Here is a 21,526-nt window from a genome sequence, read left to right on the forward strand (position 1 = left end):
ACAAGGCAAGGTATTTTATATTTTAGAACAAAAAAGGTAACCCTGAAGGACACAAAATCTAATTTGTATCATTAACCGAGTTAAAAGAAGTCAAGACATTTGGATCAAATGTACCTTTCTGTTAAAAATACCAGGAAAGATTATAGGAAATGAGTGGTAAATATAGGCTATATCCTGAATGATGCAACTTTCAAAAACAATATTAGCTATTTGATGTTATATTTATCCACTAGATGGTAACGTTTAAATATCATTGTTTTATTTTGAAGTGAGAACAAATATGCATTTTACATAATTTGCAGAAACCCTGTATAAATAAAATCAGCAATGCGTGTAGTAAGTAGGAACGGAATTCAACTTGCAGAAACCCTGTGTAAATAAAATCAGCAACGCATCCCAAATTCCATGTTCTAGGAATAGATGAAATATATACTCCCTAATAAACTAGTGTGCAATATGCTCCAAAGGATTATGTTTGTTAGCAAGGATAGCAAAAATAAACAGTTCACTGCAACATGTCAGAAACAATGACCAACCTGTGGGTTTCTCGAGACCCAGTACATATCACCATCAAAATCACCACCTGCCATCTCATCAGCTAGAGATCGTGGTCCAGAAACAGGAAAAAGAATAGCATACTTGGAGTCTCCCACGAAATCCTGTATAGCCTCACTATATGTAGCTGTCAAGACATGTATATCACCAAAATGCAGCCCAGGATGTCTGTAGACAAGAACCTCTCCAGAAATGGGGCCATGGTCCCTGTTTGATGAGACATGATTAGTAATAAAAGGAACAGACGAACACTTCAACCTTCTAAATCCCTTCAAAAGGATGGTATGGTCTATAATTAAATCTAGAACATTACCAAAGTCTAGAAGTCTGTTATGATCGACATATTAGGGGCTTAGCCCAGTTAGTTGTGGCCCAGTTTATCTTATCGTTATTAGGGGCTTAGCCCAATTATCTTATTAGGAGGATTATATAAACTCGTGTAAGGACCCGTCTTGGGATTAAGCAAGAAGCAATCATATTTGCTCGGCTTCCTTAGGGAGTCGGGAGACCTAACCCTAGCCGCCGCCCCTGCTCTCTCTCCCTCTCGCGCGCGCACACGCAACGATGGCGCCCCAGCGCCGGCGACCACGCCTTCCTCCACGCCATCCCTCCTTCCACCCCTACAACCTGAGACCACACCCTGGTAGGAATCCGGTTCCTACCAAAGTCCCACATATTTTGTGCCCTGGCAATATGTAATTAGTCACACATACTTAATCCAGCATGAAAACATATCATCCACAAGATCAGACCATGCATTTATTAAAACCATGTTCTGACCAGTCTAAATAAAAAAGGTACATCCTGAAGTTGTTGCTTCCTTGTCAGACATTCTCCTTACAGGGCAGGATGATCATCAAACTATTGAAGGACTTGAAAAAAATCAAATTGATGTACGAAGTGTGTTCTTTAATGCATTCATGAAACAAAAGCAGAAACCTCTAGTCCATATGAAGGTGCATAGTTGCATACACCAACTAGTTCACCTAAAAGCTTAAGCTAGATGATAAAGAACAGTGAGCAACATACTTACAGTCACACTCATGTCTAGGCTCCTTCAAGCCTAAGATATGGACTAGAGTGAAGTCAGTGAACTGCAATTATAGTTCTTAAAGCTTAGTTACTAAGGATTTGAACTAACACCTCTTGATCCTGGTCCTGGTACACGTTGAGTTGCAAGCACCAGTTCATCCAAAATATTATTATTTTTTATGGGAGAGGGGGTGGGTGTGGAAAGGTCATCCAAAAGTCTAAGCTGACCAGAAAAGGTGAGCAATATACCAATACTTAAAGTCTAAGCTCAATTTCAATGCATTATCTAACGACTCACTGGTTTACAAACAGAAACAGAATAATGTTTAAGTTCTGCATTCCCCTTCTACAACAAATTGTAACATGAGAAACAGATCCAGAGAAACCAATATCCTGTTTATGTAAAATTATAAGATTATGGCAGTCGGAAAAATTGAAAAGCATAAGGAAGAGATAAAGGAAAGACCGAGCAATAGAAAGGATATGGTGGGTTACTGGACCACTTACAATATCACACCATAGTTTTTAAGGCGGTAAGGCGACCTAAGGCGCTGGGGGGGCGCCTTATCGCCTAGGCGACACCTAAGCGCCTAAGGCGGACGCCTAAGCGCCTAAGGCGGGCATATTTGTAAGGCGCTGGGGGGGGGCGCCTTATCGCCTAAGCGTCGCCTAAGCGTCCAAGGCGGGACGCCTTAAAAACAATGTATCACACAGACTTCATGGGGCTTTAGTGTCCCTGTAGGATCTGTTGTGCCCATCAGATAATAACACTGATTGACAGGGATCCTGCCTTGTTTGAATCCTTCTCTTTCCTCTTTGGTCATTGTAGTAAGCTGGTACTGTAAGTATGCCTCATCTTCTGGTCGAATTCCAGAAAGGATCATCCGTGCAGACATTAAATCATCCATGTCACCGTGGTTAAATGCAACTGTAAGAGGGATCACATTAATAGAAATTGCAAGTAAAGGCATAACTGCCACTAGGTAAATGCATACTTGAGATGTTAAAAGTAACAAATTCCTAAACATCAAAGAAATGCAGCATATCCCATATTTATAGCAAAATGCAGCATAAATACATGCTCTATTCATGATATTTCAAATTAACCTTCAAGGGAATCTCTAGTTTTATGGCGAGCTTTCTCAACATCTTTTAGTGCCTTCCCTAGGAGCTCCATAAAACAATCCGCTGGAACCCCTCCATATTGAAGCAGCGTGATTAAAAACCTTGATGTCAATGCCCTTTTGGGTCGGTTGCTGGAAAAATGTTGTGAAGTGCCAACAAAAGGCAAGAATTTCATTAGCTGTAGAGAATGCTCAAGAAAAATTTCTCAATATTTATCAAAACCGTAGCACTACCACTACAAAGAAATTAACTCTGTGACTTCAGCTACCAAACTGATTCACAGAAAGCTTAATCAGTTAGTTAAGCGTGGGTGACCTTAATAATACTATAAAATTGAAGACAAAACATGTACCAAGTAAAGAACTGCCTTTCACAATTTTATGGGAACTTTCCCAGTTCTTGCTAAACCAAAGTAGTTGAATGATCGCATCTAAAATTCTAAATTATGGCCTATGCAAGATATCCCCCCTACTCATACTTAAATCCAGTAAATGCATATCCAGGTTACTTACCTCGTTGAAACAATTTCCAGTGAGTTGAAGGAGTGCCCACCTGATAAACTAGGATCTGAGTTTACTTTTATCATTGATGGTCGTACATGGATAGTCCTTTCAGGAAGCTGCAATACATAAGAAATATATTCTTAAAAAATGGTAAGAAAAGTTCAAAATTTGACCGACATAAAGTGAACAAAAATGATATAAAAGAAAACCAATAATTGATGTGATTGCTCAATTATATTACTAGTATTGGATTCTCAGGCTGTCAATAACTCATGGTATTGTATAAGTTGTGGGCCAGAAGAATTGAACGTGCGGAAAAAGGTACCACCAATAAAATGGCAAATAGGAAAGATAGGAAATGAAGGTAATGTTTCCATGCAACCATTTGTTCACTGGAACTGCTAATTTGCTAAGAGCATGGCTAATAGTATAGCCAGTTGATGGCCATATGATGCTGTCATGTTTTATAGACATCATACATAGTCATTCATATGATGAAGTTGGCTATTATACTAGTCCTTCGTTACACCCTCTCGCGTTCTCTTTCTCCATATTTATTACATTTGCCTAGGAGCACGTGTAGAGGTGAGCTCTTGCATGAGAAACCACTCCCCTCATTTTTTTCTTGTCTTTCTCCTCCATATAGACAAAAGTGTCGCGTAAGCGGGCTATAAGCACCTTATTATACTTGCTCTAAACGATAACACTCCAACAACAATAAATTCAAGCCATCCATGATAAATATATACCTTTCTAATAACAAGAAGGGTTCCCTTTACAGCAAGTCCATTATAGAACATACGGACCTGCATAAGAAGAGGCTAGAGAGAGGAAGGGGAAGAGCAATACACTGCTTAGTTATCTAATGGAGCATTTGAAAAATAACTGAGAAAAGATCATGATATTGTTTACTCCACAGATTACATGATCATCGATGTCAAATTGATCCTCCTTTGAATCCACACTATCCTGTGTAAGTTATAACATAGAATTGAATAATAGTACCAAAATAATTAATAATAAAACTAAAAAGTGAAAAGCAGAGTTAGCTAGAAATAGCAAGCAACAATTTTGATAATTATTAGCTATTTCCAAAACATGATTTTTGGGGTAATGTTAACCACTAACACCTATTTGTTAGTAGAGTCCACAAATTTCTCATCTCGTCTTAAATCTGTCGTTCTTTTAAACAATAATGTGATGGACTTGATGTTGTAGCATGATATATTGCAAGTTTGCAACCAATGGTACGTATGGTGTATCACAATCTACGGATGATGTGTTTGCTGATCTAACATGGTCGACATGCCAGGTTCTTTAAGTTCAGTATGAGATTAAACAAGCAGAGGGACACAATCATCTACTCCCTCCGTTCCGAATTACTTGTCGCAGGTATGGATGTATCTAGATGTATTTTAGTTCTAGATACATCCATTTCTGCGACGAGTAATTTGGAACGGAGGGAGTAGGATCTAGTGGAGACAGTCTTATCAAAGTACAGAACGTGATGTTCCACTACTAACACAAATGTCCATATTATTAAGCTCATTAGGATGTGTGCCATATTATTAAGCTCATTAGGGTGAAAAGTCGAGTGTCGTCCAACTCATAATGGATGCTTTAAGTGAGTTGCAAAGTAAAATAAGGTACCACCAATCTTTTCACAACTGAGAGAACAGTTGGTGTGACCGATGATATTGGGTGCCAGTGAGCTTCCACTATAATCAGTGCCCGAGTGCAGAATGCATTCTATGGAAGAACCTAAAGCATAGCATGGTGAAACAGCTAAAAGCTTCAAACGGCGCTGATTCAAAATTCAACTATGTGTCAACTTTGTATTACTAAAAGGAGCTGGGCCATGTGTGTATCCAAGTTTTCTTTTGGCATATCAAAATTTGCCCAAATGACTTATCATTATCTTCACAAAACCATAACCTTCAGAGACCTGATATATAGTTCAAATATGGTAAGTGAGAAATAAAAAAAATCATATTTTCTGACAAGATGCACAATGGGGTGTTGAAATATATTGCCCGCCTCTCTCCATCAGTTCAGACTTTTGGAGCAACTGGCCGGAGCATGAATTCAATATGGGGGACAGGGAAGCACACACTCACATCATGTATCCTCAAAAGGTTCCCCTTAAATACATATGTAGGGCATTTCTTAGCTAAATCTTCTGATATTAGGCCAGTCCCGTCAGTGTGGATCAAAGCCTCCCTATGCTTGAGAACAATGTTTCCGTATTTATCCTGAAATATTTCATTGAGTATACAAGATAACAATATATTCTAGTAGCAAGCCAAAACATCAAAGGAACGAGATAGTAACCTTGCAAGGTACATCATCAACAATTACAACGTCAATTTTTGATAGGTCTTCACCATCGAGTAGTGTAATAGTTTTGGACAATACCAAACCAAACCTGTCATTCCCATAAACCAACTATATAAATTTACCCCCCCAAAAGAGAATGGCTACAACCACAGACAATGACAAAAGGTGAAACAACATCTTATGTTCATCTCCATCGTATAAGGCATTGTAAAATCCATGCACAGTAATATTTGGACAACTGAAAGAAACAAGCAAAAAAGAGAAGTGGGCAATGACTTGCACCAAATGTATCGCCAAATATAATCAAACTTCATGTTTTCACAGTGTGGCACCTCTTTTTGGTTATTTTGTAAGCAGTCCAATGCAGAAAGCAAGAGCACAAGATTTACTAACAAGTAACAACATGAGATATCCTAGAATTTATGATTAAATGTATGCATTATTAGTGATACTGGGTAGCAGAAGTACATAAGATTGCTAACCTGGCCACATATTTTGCCACACTGGGGACAGTGTGTACGTGCATAAAAAGCTTGCGGGCATCACCAATTGTTCTGTTGGAGAGGATATAAGGCACACCCTTGTCCCAGTCACACTCGGTGCGAACAAAGTAGCACCTAACAGAAGAAGTGCATTTCTTGTTTCTCTCTTTATTTTTTTCCGCTTTTATTCTCCTCTCCCTCCCTCCATCTTTGTGAACTGACGATAAAGGCATACCAGTCAAGACCATGATACAACTGAATCAATTTGTAGTTATAAATGACGAATGACCTTTTTTACAAAGATATAGTAGCAGTAACAGTACAGAAATTTTCCGTGCTGACTTGATCCATAGTAGCACTAACGGCATTGACAAGTCGGTGCCGTTTTCAGCATGATATTCTTTGCAGGAGGTCAGGAACTCAGGAATTAAATTTTTGGAAGGGTTGAGAAAGGGCAAAAGAATCAGAGACGAGGGATTATCTTATTGCTTCACTACTGGAATCGCCACCAACGCTGAGTGCCAGAAACACTCGGCAAAGGCCACCCGGCGTACACCTCTCAGGCAAACAGGAATTTGCTGAGAGGGCCCGAACACAGGCACTCGGCAAACTCTTTGCCAAGTGCCAAACAGTATGCATCGGCAAAATAAAGGGACTCACGGACGACAGACGGAAACGGAGGTTGCCATGTGGTATCTCTTTGCAAAGAGTGGCTCTCGGCAAAGCTAGCCAATAGGAAGCTATCATGTGGCAACCGCCTGACAAGCGGGTCCAACAATATACGCCGAGAGCGGCTCTCGGCAAAGTGAGCGAATAGGGAACAGCCATGTGGCGAGGACCTGACAGGCGGGACCCACACCGTACACCGAGAACTCACTTTGCCGAGAGAGACGCTCGGCAAAGCCAGCCAATAGGGAACAGCCACGCGGCAAGAATCTGACGGGTGGAGCCCACAACATACGCCGAGCACTATCTTTGCCGAGAGCGACGCTCGGCAAAGCCAGCCAGTAGGAAATAGCCACATGTCCACTACCTGACAAGCGGGTCCCGTGCCTTACGCCGAGCCCCAACTTTGCCGGCAGCCACGCTCGGCAAAGCAAGCCAATAGGAAACAGTCACGTGTCAACCACCTGACTACCGGGTCCCAGAACATACGCTGAGTGCTGCCTTTGCTGAGAAATCAGCCCGGAAGACACTCTTCAACGTCAAGCACACGCTGCGGTACAGGGCCGTGATGCAATGCCAGTCGCTCGATGACAAGGGGCTTAAGATGACGAGGAAATCTGCTTGCAAGACTAACTTGGAGAGAAGAATACTTGTCGGTGGTAAGTGACAACATTGGTTGCTAGTACTTTGAGTCATCCGCCGCTTGTTACATGCATTAGTCAATGATTTGATTATGTCTGACTAGGTGAGGGAACCCTAGATCAAGGAAGATTGTTGGAAGGCCCTGGTTGACATGTGGTGTGACCCAGCATGGTAGGCGCAACATGTGGAGAAGGGGAACGATCGCGCGAAAATGCCTGGCCCGGCACATGTCCAGGGGAACGAGCCGCAACCTAACCACTCTGAAGCAACACATGGTATGTGGAATAAGATGTTAACTTTTTCGCACGGTGCATCTCCGTTCATTAAGCTTGATGGTTACTTTTGCAGGAGGCGGAGCTTGGTCGCCCAGTCCACATCCTAGAGGCCTGGAAAGAAGGCCACAAGGGGAAGGATGGCGCCGAGTTCTGTAGCCTCTCGACGAAGGAGAGGTACGGGACCTTCAAAGAGGTCTTCCAGGAGATGCACGGGCAGGACGCCGAACCTACGTCCAAGCCACTTAATCCTGAGCTGCTCATCATTGCTGCCGAGGGGAAGGACCATGGCTGCCACCTCCTTTGCAATGGGGTGATCGCAAGCTCCATCAAAAATGCGCGTCGAGCACAAGCTCAACTCCGTCCATACAGAATCGCCCAACCGCCGCGTCACGTGAGATCACGCATCTCAAGGTTAGCATCATAACCATTCATTTATGTCCATGTCTCGAAATACCACCCTTGCAACCTATATGAGCCTAATGCCATATTACAGGCTTTATTGGACCGGTGGGCTGCTGAAGAGGATCAAAGGCGGCAAGCTGAGCAAAGGCGACAGGCTGAGGAGGAGAGAAGAGAGAAGGAACGAGCAGAAATGAACGAAGGTTCAAACTGCTCGAGAAAAGACTAGAGGTAGAACATTCTCTAAATTTGGCCCATTCATTATATAGCGATGAACAATGCTCACATGACTCTAATCTTATAGGCTCTTATAAAATCTCAAGGCGGTGGAAATGATGCCCCTCCTCCTCCTCCTCCAGAAGGTTAACCCCATGGAAACGATGCCCCTCCTCAAGGCGGTGTATGAAGATGTGAACTTATGTGTGATGTGCATGTGTTCTGCAATATGTGAACTTCAATGAATTAATCCTGTGTATGAATATGTGAACTTGTGTGTGATGCGCTCGAGCAATTTTTTTGCTCTATGAACTTGTATGAAACAATGGCCTATGTGAACTAGTTTGAGTTACCTTATGTGAACTAGTTTGAGTTATGCCTCTGTGTGTGATGTGTTGCTCCAGAAATTTCTAGGGAGCTCCTAGCTCCTACATTCATTTGATATGATAACATTTGCTGCACTGAAGATATAGACATAATATGTATCTAGTTGTTTTCAGATGCAGGGACTAGATAAGAAATAGCTTCACAACAGAAGCAATGGGACATATTACCGAGAGCAACACTCGGAAACACTCACTTTCACGAGCCTCGCTCTCGGAAAAGGGTCGCCTGAGCACTTTAACTACGTAGTGGTTTTCTATTCCGAGGGACGCTCTCGGAAAAGAATGGCACTCCAATAGAGACATTCTTTTCCGAAGGGCACTCTCGGAAAAGAATGGCTCGTCAGCACTCCATCCGTGGCATTCTTTTCCGAGGGAGGTGGCTCTCGGTAAAAGTACCTCTGGCATGTGGGCCAATGGGTCTCACCAGTCAGTTTCAAAGCTATCAGTCAACGGTGGTATGTCTAGCGCAGCTCTTGGCAAAGGTATCAGTCAACTGAGTGTCATATTATTGTTTTTCAAAATTTAACAAATAATTTGAAAGTTTTACTGATAACTGGTCCAGTAGGTCCACATGGCAGGTCTGAATGTTTCTGTGACAGGTTTTTTACCGAGCGGAACATCATGGCTCTCCGTATAGATAGCGGGAAGTGACAGCGCCGTCAGTTGTGAATGGGCATGCCACATGGCTTCTCTTTGCCGTGTGGTACTCTCGGCGTATGCGCCGTTTGCCGAACGTAGTTTGTTCGCCGTGATTCCGTGTCAGCAACATTAGCTAGTTGCCATGAAGCCATGGTTGCCAAGTGTGGCTCTCGCGTCTGCACGTTTGCCGAGTGCCCGTGGTTTGGCTCTCGGCGAAGAGCCGAACAACTGGCGTATAGGAATATTCCAGTAGTGCTTGGACCAAAAGTCACGATTCTTTTTGGCTTAAATAGCACATATAGGAACTCAGACTCAACAGGACTGAACTCAAACTCAAAAACTTAATGCACTATGACTACTACATGGACACCATGTAGTAAACTTACCAAAAAAAAAAAACAGAAGGCCGTATAGCATACATTTTGGATTGATCATGTATTGTGCGATTCCTCTTTGCCATGCTTAATTCTCTTGGTCCTTAGTACCGTAGCATGTATACCATCTTGTCTCACATATGGTATAGTAGATTTTATTAATAACTGTGGACAAGCCAGGATTAAACTGAAGAGCTGATCGAGATAGTGAGATGTGATAGGGCCAAGGTTGTTTAGCTTTACTTCCACAGGATTTCTAGTGTACGCTAGCACGACCAATCTAGTTTGTGAAGTAAGGGTTAAACCAGAAGAAGATGCAGGTGGGGAAACTGTGGTCTAGATGAAGTTCAATATTCCGGTTCTCCCTAAAGATCTTATTATCTAATCTGTAGTGTAAATAGAGACTCATTTTCGTTCAACATGAATATGATATCAGTTACTCTGGTATACTCAATATTCCAACTGTGGAAGCTGCAATTGACTTCAGTATGATTGTAGAATAGTAGTGGAGTAAATATTTCAACAAGCAATTACTTTGTTTCTTAATTTATAGGCGTGCATAGCTCCCGTGGGTTCTAAAAAAACACCAATTACTGAGGTTCAGTTTGTGGTTGCTGAACTATGTTGTGCTAAACTTATTCTAAAATCTGCTGCAGAAAAATAGCCACGAAAGCGGAAAAAACATGTTAACCAAACTGCAAAATAGATCCAAATGGATGCTGCACTCCTAAGCATGGTTTTTGAGTCGCTGATTAGTCGCTGTATAGTCGCCGACTAATCACCAAGTCGTTTTCCAAAAATCAGGGCGACTCGCGACTATACAGCGACTTATGGCGACTATACAGCGACTTCCGTCGACTATACGCCGAGCCGCAGGGCTCGCAGCGACTCGTCAAGTTGTGACTCAAAAACCTTGCTCCTAAGTGATGATAAAAAAAACGCTGCTAGGCATGTGCTTAGGTGAGATAGGCGCCAGCAAGAGGAAAAACAAGGAATTTACGTCTAGTAAAAAATTTAACCTTCATTCCAAGATAATGAAACCTACTCAAAAAGCGATAGCGACGCAAACCCAAGATGATGCCATCTTCAAAAACGTGATGGTAAAAGTGACAGCCGGTTTCGAAGTTATCACCAGCATTGGTGTGCCTAGATATATCTGAAAAGTTCACAACAAGAACATTGTCGTCCCCAACAACTTTCTGTAGACTAGTCCTTGTGTTCTCTATATATGGCCCCTGAAACCAAAATAAAAGAAAATGAAGTTATATGCAATCTCAATATACTGGTAACCAATGCTCAATATGGAAAATAGAATAATTAAGAAGAAAACAAAAAAGAACATTTTACAGATGGTGTCTACTGCCTATTCACAGCAAGTCAACAACTAAGACTAGCATTTTTTTAATGACTTTCAAGTAAGATCCTCCAAACAAAAATCGCAGTTGACAATTTGAAATTAAAATAGAAAAGAATAGGCAGATAAATTCATAAATATTCTCCAGTATTGCAACGCTAGAGAAGAAATGACACATGAACTTGACCATCCAAACTAATTTCTTCAATTTATTAAATGACTGAGAAATTAAAATGTTCAGTTAGATATTACTCCCTCCGTCTTATAATGTAAGACATATTTTCACACTACACTAGTTTAAAAAAACGTCTTACATTATGGGACGGAGGGGGTAGATTAACAAGATGTAAATACCACTCGACAGCTGTGTATATACAGAACACTGTTTTGGTGCCCATGAGTGCCCACATTCTTGTTTCTGAAATGTACATGATGATATTTAAACTTTGCACATACTAATAACATTGCACACACTACATCGGTGAATTCTCAGACTAATGGAGCATCAAATCAAGCACTTTCTACAAAATAGGCCACCCGTGAGCACCAAATAATTTTCTAATTAGGAGATTTGGAAAAACTGATGTGTATCCTAGGGTAATGGATACAAAGGCTCAAGATAACAAAGTAAACTTCTGAACCTTGAAAACCGTAACTATGGAATCGCCTCTTTGCTCGATATGGCAATGGTACACTCTTGTCTTGCTTGGGTCCCAATCAAGATTCTACAAGTATCAGTTCAATGATAATTCCATGAGACGCGTGCTGGCATTTACAGAGAGAGAACATGCGAACAAGGCAAATATATTTGACTTATCCAAATGGGGACTATAAATTTCACATATCAATAGGCATCAAATGGTGGGTGCTATTGCAACATGAGCCTACGGGTGCGTTTGAGATGCATAATATGGGCTATGGTCTAAACATATATTCTCATTAAACTTATACATGAGTCAGCAAGATAAAAAGGTAAGAAATTCTTGGCTTTTAAGTAAACTGACTAAATATCCACAATTAACAAACAGGAAGTTGTCAGAGGCAGAGCACAGAACGGATATATCCAACAAAATAGAAGAAACTATGCCATAAATGGACATGTAACAATATTGGGTGGGTGGGGGCGTGAGTCATCCTGTGTTAGCTGTATACATGATAGTTGCAGCCAGTAGTAAACATAATAGATAATGAATGAGAGAACAAAACCTGTCTCCTGTCACACTCTGCTAGAAACTTGTGACCAAATTTGTTCCATATTTCCAACTCAAAACGATCCATGGGCAGTGAATTCAAGGACCTAATATAGTCCTCATGTAGTACACCCACATCTTCCATCTTCTTACTACAAATGAGGGCAAGAGATCAGTAACAATATAATGAAGACAACAGATATCCACAACAATAGGTGCACGCCTTGTACAGTAGCTTATTTGTTCGCTAAAGGAAAATATAAACCAAACTAAGACTTACCCTGCAAGATAGACATATATCATGAAAATCTGAACAAACTCTAGCTCTCCCAGCGCTAACAACTGACGGCTCGCGGTTGCCCTTGATGCATTTGCAGTAACAAGAGGGTCTGCTGGCATCATGCACTCCATGGTTGGTGATGCTTGGACCCCCACAGTTCCTGATGGGCACCCCATTTGATGCACACGCCTTGTGATCTCGCGCACTGGACTTGGGGTGGAAACCATCCTTGGAGACGTAGGAATGATCTGCCGGACCGGGCTATCAAACCCCACCTGATGCTGCAACCCAGACACCATGCCGAGGCCAGGGCTCCCAACTTGCACCATAGCATGGTCTGGCACCGCATGGGCCAATGGCGGGGTAGGACTGTCAACCTGCAACGGTTGTACCTGGTCTTGCATCCTGAAAGACGGATGCTCGACAAACTCTTCCATTCCTCCTTGGTTTGGCATCACGGGTAACATTTCTGGGACATCGCAGTCAGGTTTATCAACCTCCATTGCAACTGGGTTCGGCAACAAGCAAGCAACTGCCCCAACAGGGCTCCCGTTGCTGTTGCTATGTAAACCGTGAGGCCTCTGACGGGCAGGGCTTTGGACCTCGATCATGGCATGGTTTGATAGATTGAAAGCCAATTCACTGCCTGGAGCGTTATCGTCCATTTGAACATCATCATCGTGCATTGGTCCCAGTACAGAGTCATCTGTTGGATGAAAGACTTCATGATTAGAGTACTGTAACGGTGGTATCATGGTGGTAAAACGAAGAAAAATAACCAGGAGAATATTGATTCAGAGAAAGGTGTAGATTGGCATGTCAGAGGCATTTTTATTGCAGAACACGCACGGATCAGATGAACTCGAACCCAACAAGCTCCAAAACAATAAGGTGGCAAAGAGGAAGTCGATCAATGTGCTTGATTGCTCGAAGCAGCAATCGCTGTAGCCACGCAAGCCAAGTAGAGTTAAATTTCAGTCCAAGAACAGGCGTTCCCCCCCTCGCAAAATACTGTGCTAAATATCAGTAAGTTCGAACAAAACAAAATCAGTACTAAAAAGGATGTCTGAAACACCATTCCGCTGAAAATGTAAAAGTTTTAGCACAGAGAAAACCCAAAAGCTCGCCACGAGTGGAATGAAACCCAAAAAAGGGGGGCATTCAGTGATCACACCACGAACCGATCCCCTCTCCTCTCGACCGCGACCGCGCCGCCCCCGCGGGCGGCCGGCCGTGCCTCCCCCCTTCCCCGCGAGCCCTCCCCCTCTCTCCACCTCCTCCCTGCCGCCGTCGCCGGCGCCCGCCGCGGGCCTGGCCCGAGCGACGTTGGCGGCGGCGGCCCCTGGCCCTTACCCGTCTAGGGTTTCTCCGGCGCGGGACGGAGCGCTCCGGGCGGTGTCTTCAGGCGGCGGCGGTCTTGTGCGGCGGCGGGGTTTCCTGTGCGGCGGCGGGGGCGAGCTCTGGGCGGCGGCGCCACGGGCTGGCGGCGCCCGCCCGGCCCAGATCTGGGCCCTTCGGGCCCCAACTGGGCCTGGGCGGGCCGGCGCCTGGCGTGGCGTGGCCATCAGGAAGCTGTGGCGAGCGGCGATGATTGGCGGGGGCTGGTGGCGTCGACGCCAGCCTGCTGCAGCATGGCCGGCCGGGCTTAGCGGGCCCATTTTCGGGCCTGGCCGGGCCAGGGGTGGCCTGGTATATGCCCCGCTGCCGTGTCCGGACGGCTACCGCGATGGTGCCGGAGGTGCGAGCCTCCCGCACGACGGCGGTGGAGGTGGTTCCCTCCCGCTCGGCCTCGGTGCTGCTGCTCCCGTCGCTTGGATCTTCTCTCCGGTCTTCTTGGCCTCGTGGTGGTGCTCGCAGCGAGACGGCGTTGGTGGCGGCGCAACCGTGATGGCGCATGGTTGGGCGGTGGTTTGGCTGGTCGGCTCCGATTGGCCGGCTGCCGTTGTTGGCATTTATTTCTTTTTTTTTCTTTGGCCTTGATGTACTGCTCGCCCCAACATTGCAATATGTATCATGGTGGTTTGCTTTGAAATACAAAGCGGGGGAAACCCTTTTTCGGTAAACCCAAAAAAGGGGGAAATCAAACAGAAACGATTCCCTTCAAAACGACCCAAAATGGCAAGTCCGGAGCAGCTAAGCAATCCGCACCTCCGCTGGAGGGGCCGAAGGCGTAGACGGCGCTCTCGGCGCTAGCGCTAGGGGCATCCGGCGCGTTCCTCGCCACCCACATGATATAGCCGGAGAAGTTCCGGACGGGCTTCCGCGACTCCCCGATCAGCCGCAGCACCCGCAGCGCGGCCGCCTCGCCGGCGTGCTGATCCACCGCGGCCGGGAGCGGCAGGGCCGGCGGAGCGCGCATTTGCGCTGGGGAGGCCGGGCCGGGGGTGCTCATTAGGGTTTAGGTCCTCCGCTCGGGTGAGGCGGAGGAGCCAAGGGGAGACGGCGGCTCGGCGGTGGGGCGTGCTCTCTCCCTCTCCACTCCCCACTCTGCCGAAGCTTTTTCGAAAAGAGTATGGGAACAGGGGCGCGAGCACTGGTCGGAGGAGTATACCGCTTCAAGGCTTCGAGGGGAAGGAGCTGGTGCGGCAGGTGGGCCCGGCGTGGATGGGACGGCGGACCGGGCCCTTGTGCCACGTGGCGGGACCTGGACACGCTTGGGAATGGCTGCTTGCCACTAGATAGCAAGTACAGTATAGTCCACGCTGCAGCCCGAGTAGTCCATTCGTCTGGCAGTCTGTGCAGCAGCTAGAATAGGCCAGTAGAAAATGCGTGAGTAGTCAATTCAAGCAGTCAAGCGGTGACTTTCTTGTAACTCCATTTGACCCATGCAAGTCACTCATTGGTGGTACAGCAGCTTGACGATCTCCTCTGCAGTGCAGGAGCCCTTTTCGAATGAATTTGTGCGCTCCTCCTTTGCACGTTTTGTTGATAGCAAGTGAGCAACGCAAGGGCAACTCGAGCGCGGTTCATCAAATCATCTTTAGGCTGGTCATAGTAGGGAGTAACTTATACTAGTGTCATGCATATGACACTAGTCTAAATTACTATCTTTATAATGCAAAATAACATAGTAGTAGTGTCATAGACGGCTTCGTTTATTATTGTGATGTCCCTCTCTTAGAAAGGAATCACAATTAGGAAAAGGGATGAGAAGGGGACGAACAGGGGCGGAGGTTCAGAGGATAAGGATGGGAAGAGTTCTGATTATATCCATTTTCTTTTCTTAATAGTACAACCAGAGTCTGCATATTAATACACAGCTCCACACCCTCTTACAAATGGGCCCTACAGTCCCCAAACCACTGGCACGCAGGCCCGATACGCAACACCCACTCACGCCCGTCTCTCCTCTGTATCCACAGGGACTGAATCGGTTACACCGATTCTCCGCTGTCAGGCTTTGAAGGATCTGAATGCATGACATCTTTCCCCCCTTGAGCTCCATCGCCTTCCCAAATGGCAGCTTCAGAAAAACGCTGGCGCAGCACATAATAATCTTCCCAGGTTGCACAGTCTTCAGGCAAATTAGACCACTGAATGAGCACTTGTGGAGCTGCTGCATTACCTTGTTGAACCATCCGGCGCTGTAGAATTGCCAAAGGTCGTGAAGCGGAGTCCAGCAGAGCTTGAGGAGGTGGCATGGCTTGAAATGTAGGAGCATAACTGGGATTGAATGCTTTGAGTTGAGAAACATGAAAAACAGGATGAACTTGACATCCATCGGGAAGCTCCAATCTGTACGCCACAGCACCAATTTGGGCCAGAATTTTGAAAGGGCCAAAGAACTTGAAGGATAATTTGGGACAAGGACGATTCACCACTGTAGACTGAGCATAAGGTTGAAGTTTGAGCAACACGGAATCCCCAACTTGAAACATTTTATCCACTCTATTTTTATCCGCCTGCTTCTTGATTCGAGCTTGAGCTTGAGTGAGATGACCGCGAAGCTGCTCCAAATGGACACTATCTGGTATAGGGAAATCCTTGGCCTGTGAGTCATCCGCCATGGTGACATTTGGCATTGCACCAAAGTTAGGCACTCTGCCATACAAAGCTTGAAATGGGGAACACCCAGCAGAGGTATGATAACTTGAATTATACCAAAATTCTGCCATGGGAAGCCATGAACGCCATTTGCCAGGTTTGTCATACACAACACAACGAAGATATTGCTCAACGCATTGATTAACACGCTCACTTTGTCCATCCGTCTGAGGATGGTAAGCAGTGATGTAGGACAATTTGGAGCCCAAAGCTGTGAATATATCACGCCACATGGCACTGGTAAATATCTTGTCACGATCGGTCACAATGGAAAGTGGAACACCATGTAATTTAATGATGGAATCCAAGAAAACTTTGGCCACAGAACTGGCAGTGAATGGATGTCGAAGAGGTATAAAATGGGCATATTTGGTAAAACGATCGACCACTACTAGAATAGTGTCATAACCCTCCGATCTTGGTAAAGACTCTATAAAATCCATGGTCAAATCATCCCAGGGTCGTTCAGGTATTGGCAGCGGCTGAAGTAACCCGGCTGGTTTGGTGTGTATAGGTTTAGCTTGCTGGCAAATTTGACACTGGCGCACAAAATTGTCCACTGATGTCTTCATTCCTGGCCAGTAGTACAACTTGCGCAAGCGTTGATAAGTAGCCTGCATGCCTGAATGGCCTCCCACAGGACTGTTGTGGAAAGCATCAATGAGCTTGGTTTGCAAAGCTAAGCTGGCACCAATGTACAATCGACCCTTGTACTTAATGAGACCATTGTCCAAAGCATAGCCCTTGTTATCGGGTGATAGAATAGCCAAGTGACTGAGAAGATCCTGAGCAGTACTATCCATATCATAAGTATGCAGGACCTCTAACAGCCAATCAGGTTGACACAAAGTAAGGGCTTGACAGTTAAGAAGATGGCCAACCCTGTACAAGGAATCCGCAGCACTATTATCCACACCCCGCTTGTAGCGAAATTCAAATTGTAAGCCCACTAGCTTCGACATCGCTTTGTGCTGTAACTCAGTACCCAGCTGTTGATCACCCAACGCACACAAGGATTTGTGGTCAGTGAAAATAACAAAAGGCCCTCGCTGCAAATAGGTGCGCCAATGATCAATGGCCATAATGACTGCAAGAAATTCTTTCTCGTAGATGGATAACTTGCTATTTTGGACAGCAAGAGCTTTGCTCAAATATGCTATCGGATGCCCTTGCTGCATGAGGACTGCACCGATCCTAGTAGCACAAGCGTCTGTTTCGACAGCAAAGGGAACTTGAAAATCCGGCAAGGCCAACACAGGTGTGTTAACCATGGCCTGTTTCAGAGTATCAAAAGCTTGCTGTGCCTGCTCATTCCAATAAAAACCCTTCTTGGTAAGTAACTGTGTAAGAGATTTAGTGATCCAACTATACCTTGGTACAAATTTTCTGTAGTAGCCTGTGAGTCCAAGAAAACCTCGCAGTTCAGAAACATTTGTTGGCACAGGCCATTTCTCCATAGCACTTGTCTTTTCAGGGTCGGTGGCGACACCCATGTCCAAAATAATATGGCCCAGGTAATTGATGCTTGTTTGACCAAAAGAGCACTTAGATAGCTTGGCAAAAAACTGATTGTGTCGCAAAAGCTCCAGGACTTGCCGAAGGTGTTGAAGATGCTCTTCCCAGGAAGCACTGTACACGAGGATATCATCTAAGAAGACAATCACAAATTTGCGAAGGTACTGAGAAAATACCGAATTCATCACACACTGGAATGTGGCCGGTGCATTGGTAACGCCAAAGGGCATTACTCGAAACTGAAAATGCCCATGATGTGTTTTGAAGGCCGTCTTGGGTTCATCATCCTCTCTCATTCGAATCTGATGATAACCTGCCCGCAGATCGAGCTTAGAGAAGAACTTAGTGCCGGCAAGTTCATCCACCAATTCATCCATAATTGGTAAAGGAAATTTATTCTTTATGGTGATGCTGTTCAATCTGCGATAATCTACACAGAAACGCCATTGGCCATCCTTTTTTTTGACTAACAGGACGGGAGACGCATATGGACTCATGCTGGGCACAACAACTCCAGATGATAACATTTCAGCGACCTGGCGCTCAATCTCGTCCTTGTGCAAAGGAGAATAGCGATAGGGACGAGCATTGACTGGGGGTATACCTTGCTCAAGAGTGATAGCATGATCCAATGCGCGGTGTGGAGGTAAGTTCTTCGGCTCTTGAAAGATATCACCATATTCAGATAGTAATGCTTGTAGATCAGGAGCAATGGCCGTTGGCTTAGAAGCAACATCAGGTGGCATCACTGATTCTAGTATTGCAAGAGCCCATACATCATTGCCTGAGATGCACTTGTCCAATTGTTCAGGACTGATCTCCAACAATTCAGACGAACCCCAAGTTGCATACCTTGCAGAGTGATCCATTGTCCATCTTTGGGTGCTATCAGTCGCTTGTTTGCCCAATCAGAGACCATAGGACTGAATTTCTTCAACCAATTCATGCCCAACACTGCATCATAACCTCCCAAGTCCAGAATGCGCATTTCGTCAGAAAAAGTGGTGCCATTATACCACCATGAGAGATTCTTAACAGCAGAGGTACAACTCATAAACTAACCATTTGCTACCCAAACACGCACTGGATTCACCGGAATAATGTCACAACTCGCACGAGAAACAAAGGCAGGATTGACAAAACTATGAGAAGTCCCAGAATCAACCAATAACAACATGACTTGGGCCCCAACCATAGCCCGGAGGCGGAGTGTTTCAACATCCTCCGTCCCAGCCAAAGCATGAACAGATAATTGACAACATTGAGCCTCAGGCATTTTGTCAAGCAGATTCAAAGCATGTATAGTATCCTCGGAGAGAACCTCACCAAAATCACCCACTTCAATCATCAGAATTTGTCCTGGCTTCTTGCATTGATGGTCTTTGGCATATTTGTCACTACACTTATAACACAACCCATTGGCACGGCGAAAGTCACGCAGTTGTCGCTCACGCGCAAAGTCATCTCCAGAGCGGCGTGGAGGCACATCCACTCGAGGGGTGGCAGAAATGGATGGAGCCGCAGGTAGTGCTGGCGGGTGTTTCGTGGGTGCTGGAGGACGCCCTCGAGGACGATTGTGCAGATTCTCCTCCTCCTGGATGCGAGCAAGAGAAGCAGCTCGTGTGACACTGGTCGGCTTCTGGAGCCGCACCGCAGCACGCACCTCATCACTGAGACCAAAGGTAAACTGCGACACAAACCAACGGGGACTCAGCGTGGAATCCACTGAGAGAAGATGATACATGCAGGTTTCGAAGGCTTGCTTATACTCAACGACGGAGCCGGTCTGCTTGAGTTGCAGCAGTGTGGACATCTGGCCATCAAATTCATCGGTGCCAAACTCGTCAGTGACAGCAGTGATGAATGAGTCCCAACGCAACAAGCGATGCTGACGCTTGTATGCCTGCAGCCAGAGCGCCGCGTGGCCCTCAAAATACAGTGACGCAGTGCTGACCCAGTGGTGCGCTGGGACACGATACATGTCGAAGTAGACATAGCAGAGATCCACCCACAACAAGGGGTGGTCGCCGTTGAAGACCGGAAAATTGTGCTTGGGCGGCTTCGCGCGACAATCCCCATGGTCCGGTGCCGCAGCATCCGCCCCACGGTCGAACTGCTCGTCAGCTGCTAGTGGCCACGCGTGGCCTGGGAGAAGGGGTGGCCCGTTGTTGGGGAGACGGGGAACTCCCTTGTCGGCCTGCAACGGAGTACGCAGGGGAGGCGAGACGCGCAGGGTCTCAGCGTGTTGACGCTTGACGGTGTCGAGGTCACCCCCAAAATCTTCCACCTGTTTGGACAAGGCGGAGACCTCTTTCTTCAATTCCGCTGAGTGCTCCTCAAATTTCGTGGTGATGTTCCCCATTGATTTCTGGATCAACTCCTCAAGCGCCTTCCTCATCTCCTCCATGCTTTGAAGCACGAATCTAGTCTGGGCACTCGGTTTGCTATGAGCCGGAGTCGTTGCGGCCTCTCCTGGATCAAGCGAACGCTAACTTCGGATTTACAGGAGTTCGGTTCGGAGGACGAACTCCAACCAGTTAGTCGATGTTACCGCTAAAATCTCGGAAATATGAAGCGCGCGACGGATCGGAACAAAGCTCTGATTACCAATATGTGATGTCCCTCTCTTAGAAAGGAATCACAATTAGGAAAAGGGATGAGAAGGGGACGAACAGGGGCGGAGGTTCAGAGGATAAGGATGGGAAGAGTTCTGATTATATCCATTTTCTTTTCTTAATAGTACAACCAGAGTCTGCATATTAATACACAGCTCCACACCCTCTTACAAATGGGCCCTACAGTCCCCAAACCACTGGCACGCAGGCCCGATACGCAACACCCACTCACGCCCGTCTCTCCTCTGTATCCACAGGGACTGAATCGGTTACACCGATTCTCCACTGTCAGGTTTTGAAGGATCTGAATGCATGAGAGCGGACTTCCTGCACGCAGCGGCAGCTGGACGCAGATATCCAGCCGCCCGCTGCGCCGAGATGATGCGCGCATAGAATAAGCGAAAAAGTTACAACTGATGGATACAACGCCACATACAACCAAATACCGGGGCCATCTGTGCTCTGTGGGCTCGCACGGCGCGGTACACATCTGACACAAATGGGCAGCCATGCAGGGTGGCTGTACAGCGTGCGGGTGTGAAGCAGCCTTCTGACATAGGATGGGACATCTTTTTTGACTTTGCGACCGCTGGCGTGCACGGCAGTGCGCAACTCTCTCTGCGCACGTCGGTGGTCCATGCATGCACCCCTCCACGCTGCTTTGGGCTTAACAACATGTGGATAAATAATTAATTTAATTAAAATTTCATGGGTGGGGTTACATTCGCTCTCTTGCCAAACGAAACATATAACCAACACGCTGCCTGCTGCATGCACCCCGTCTAGTTTTTAAACTAATGTTAAACGCCGGATTAATGTGTTAATTGAAGAGTTAAATAGACAGATGTGATTACATTATTCCTCTCGCCCCACGGTGAAAGTTCAGTTAAACGCCGG

At 45.7% G+C, this 21,526-nt stretch overlaps 1 protein-coding gene across 2 annotated transcripts; it reads right to left on the reverse strand.

The window, feature by feature from the left end:
* Positions 1-648: 648 nt before the first annotated feature.
* Positions 649-14,963, reverse strand: LOC119267449 (probable RNA-dependent RNA polymerase 3). 2 transcript variants are annotated; one of them, XM_037548831.1, is made up of 14 exons: positions 14,604-14,960; positions 12,456-13,161; positions 12,192-12,327; positions 11,627-11,710; positions 10,677-10,866; positions 6,035-6,251; positions 5,547-5,640; positions 5,333-5,467; positions 4,140-4,184; positions 3,965-4,036; positions 3,225-3,331; positions 2,695-2,843; positions 2,095-2,515; positions 649-762 (listed from the first exon to the last, which is right to left on the reverse strand). In XM_037548831.1, exons 1-13 carry the CDS (start codon positions 14,845-14,847, stop codon positions 2,280-2,282), a joined length of 2,415 nt encoding a protein of 804 aa, XP_037404728.1. In that variant the 5' UTR covers positions 14,848-14,960; the 3' UTR covers positions 649-762; positions 2,095-2,279. The 2 variants fall into 2 exon arrangements, with proteins under 2 accessions (XP_037404728.1, XP_037404729.1); XM_037548832.1 differs by lacking the exon at positions 649-762 and having other exon boundaries at positions 2,374-2,515; positions 3,265-3,331; positions 14,604-14,963.
* Positions 14,964-21,526: the final 6,563 nt, after the last annotated feature.

The sequence above is a fragment of the Triticum dicoccoides genome, chromosome 3A, assembly GCF_002162155.2.
Source record: "Triticum dicoccoides isolate Atlit2015 ecotype Zavitan chromosome 3A, WEW_v2.0, whole genome shotgun sequence".
NCBI classification, from domain to species: domain Eukaryota; kingdom Viridiplantae; phylum Streptophyta; class Magnoliopsida; order Poales; family Poaceae; genus Triticum; species Triticum dicoccoides.

What these genes read in the sequence shown, in the direction of transcription:
- LOC119267449 (XM_037548831.1), bottom strand. Translation starts at nt 14,847, where the DNA reads ATGAGCACCCCCGGCCCGGCCTCCCCAGCGCAAATGCGCGCTCCGCCG. An exon ending in CAGAGTGTGACAGGAGACAG is followed by an intron (nt 11,711 to 12,191) that starts GTTTTGTTCTCT and finishes TGATACTTGTAG; the next exon opens with AATCTTGATTGGGACCCAAG. An exon ending in AACTAGAGATTCCCTTGAAG is followed by an intron (nt 2,516 to 2,694) that starts GTTAATTTGAAA and finishes TCCCTCTTACAG; the next exon opens with TTGCATTTAACCACGGTGAC.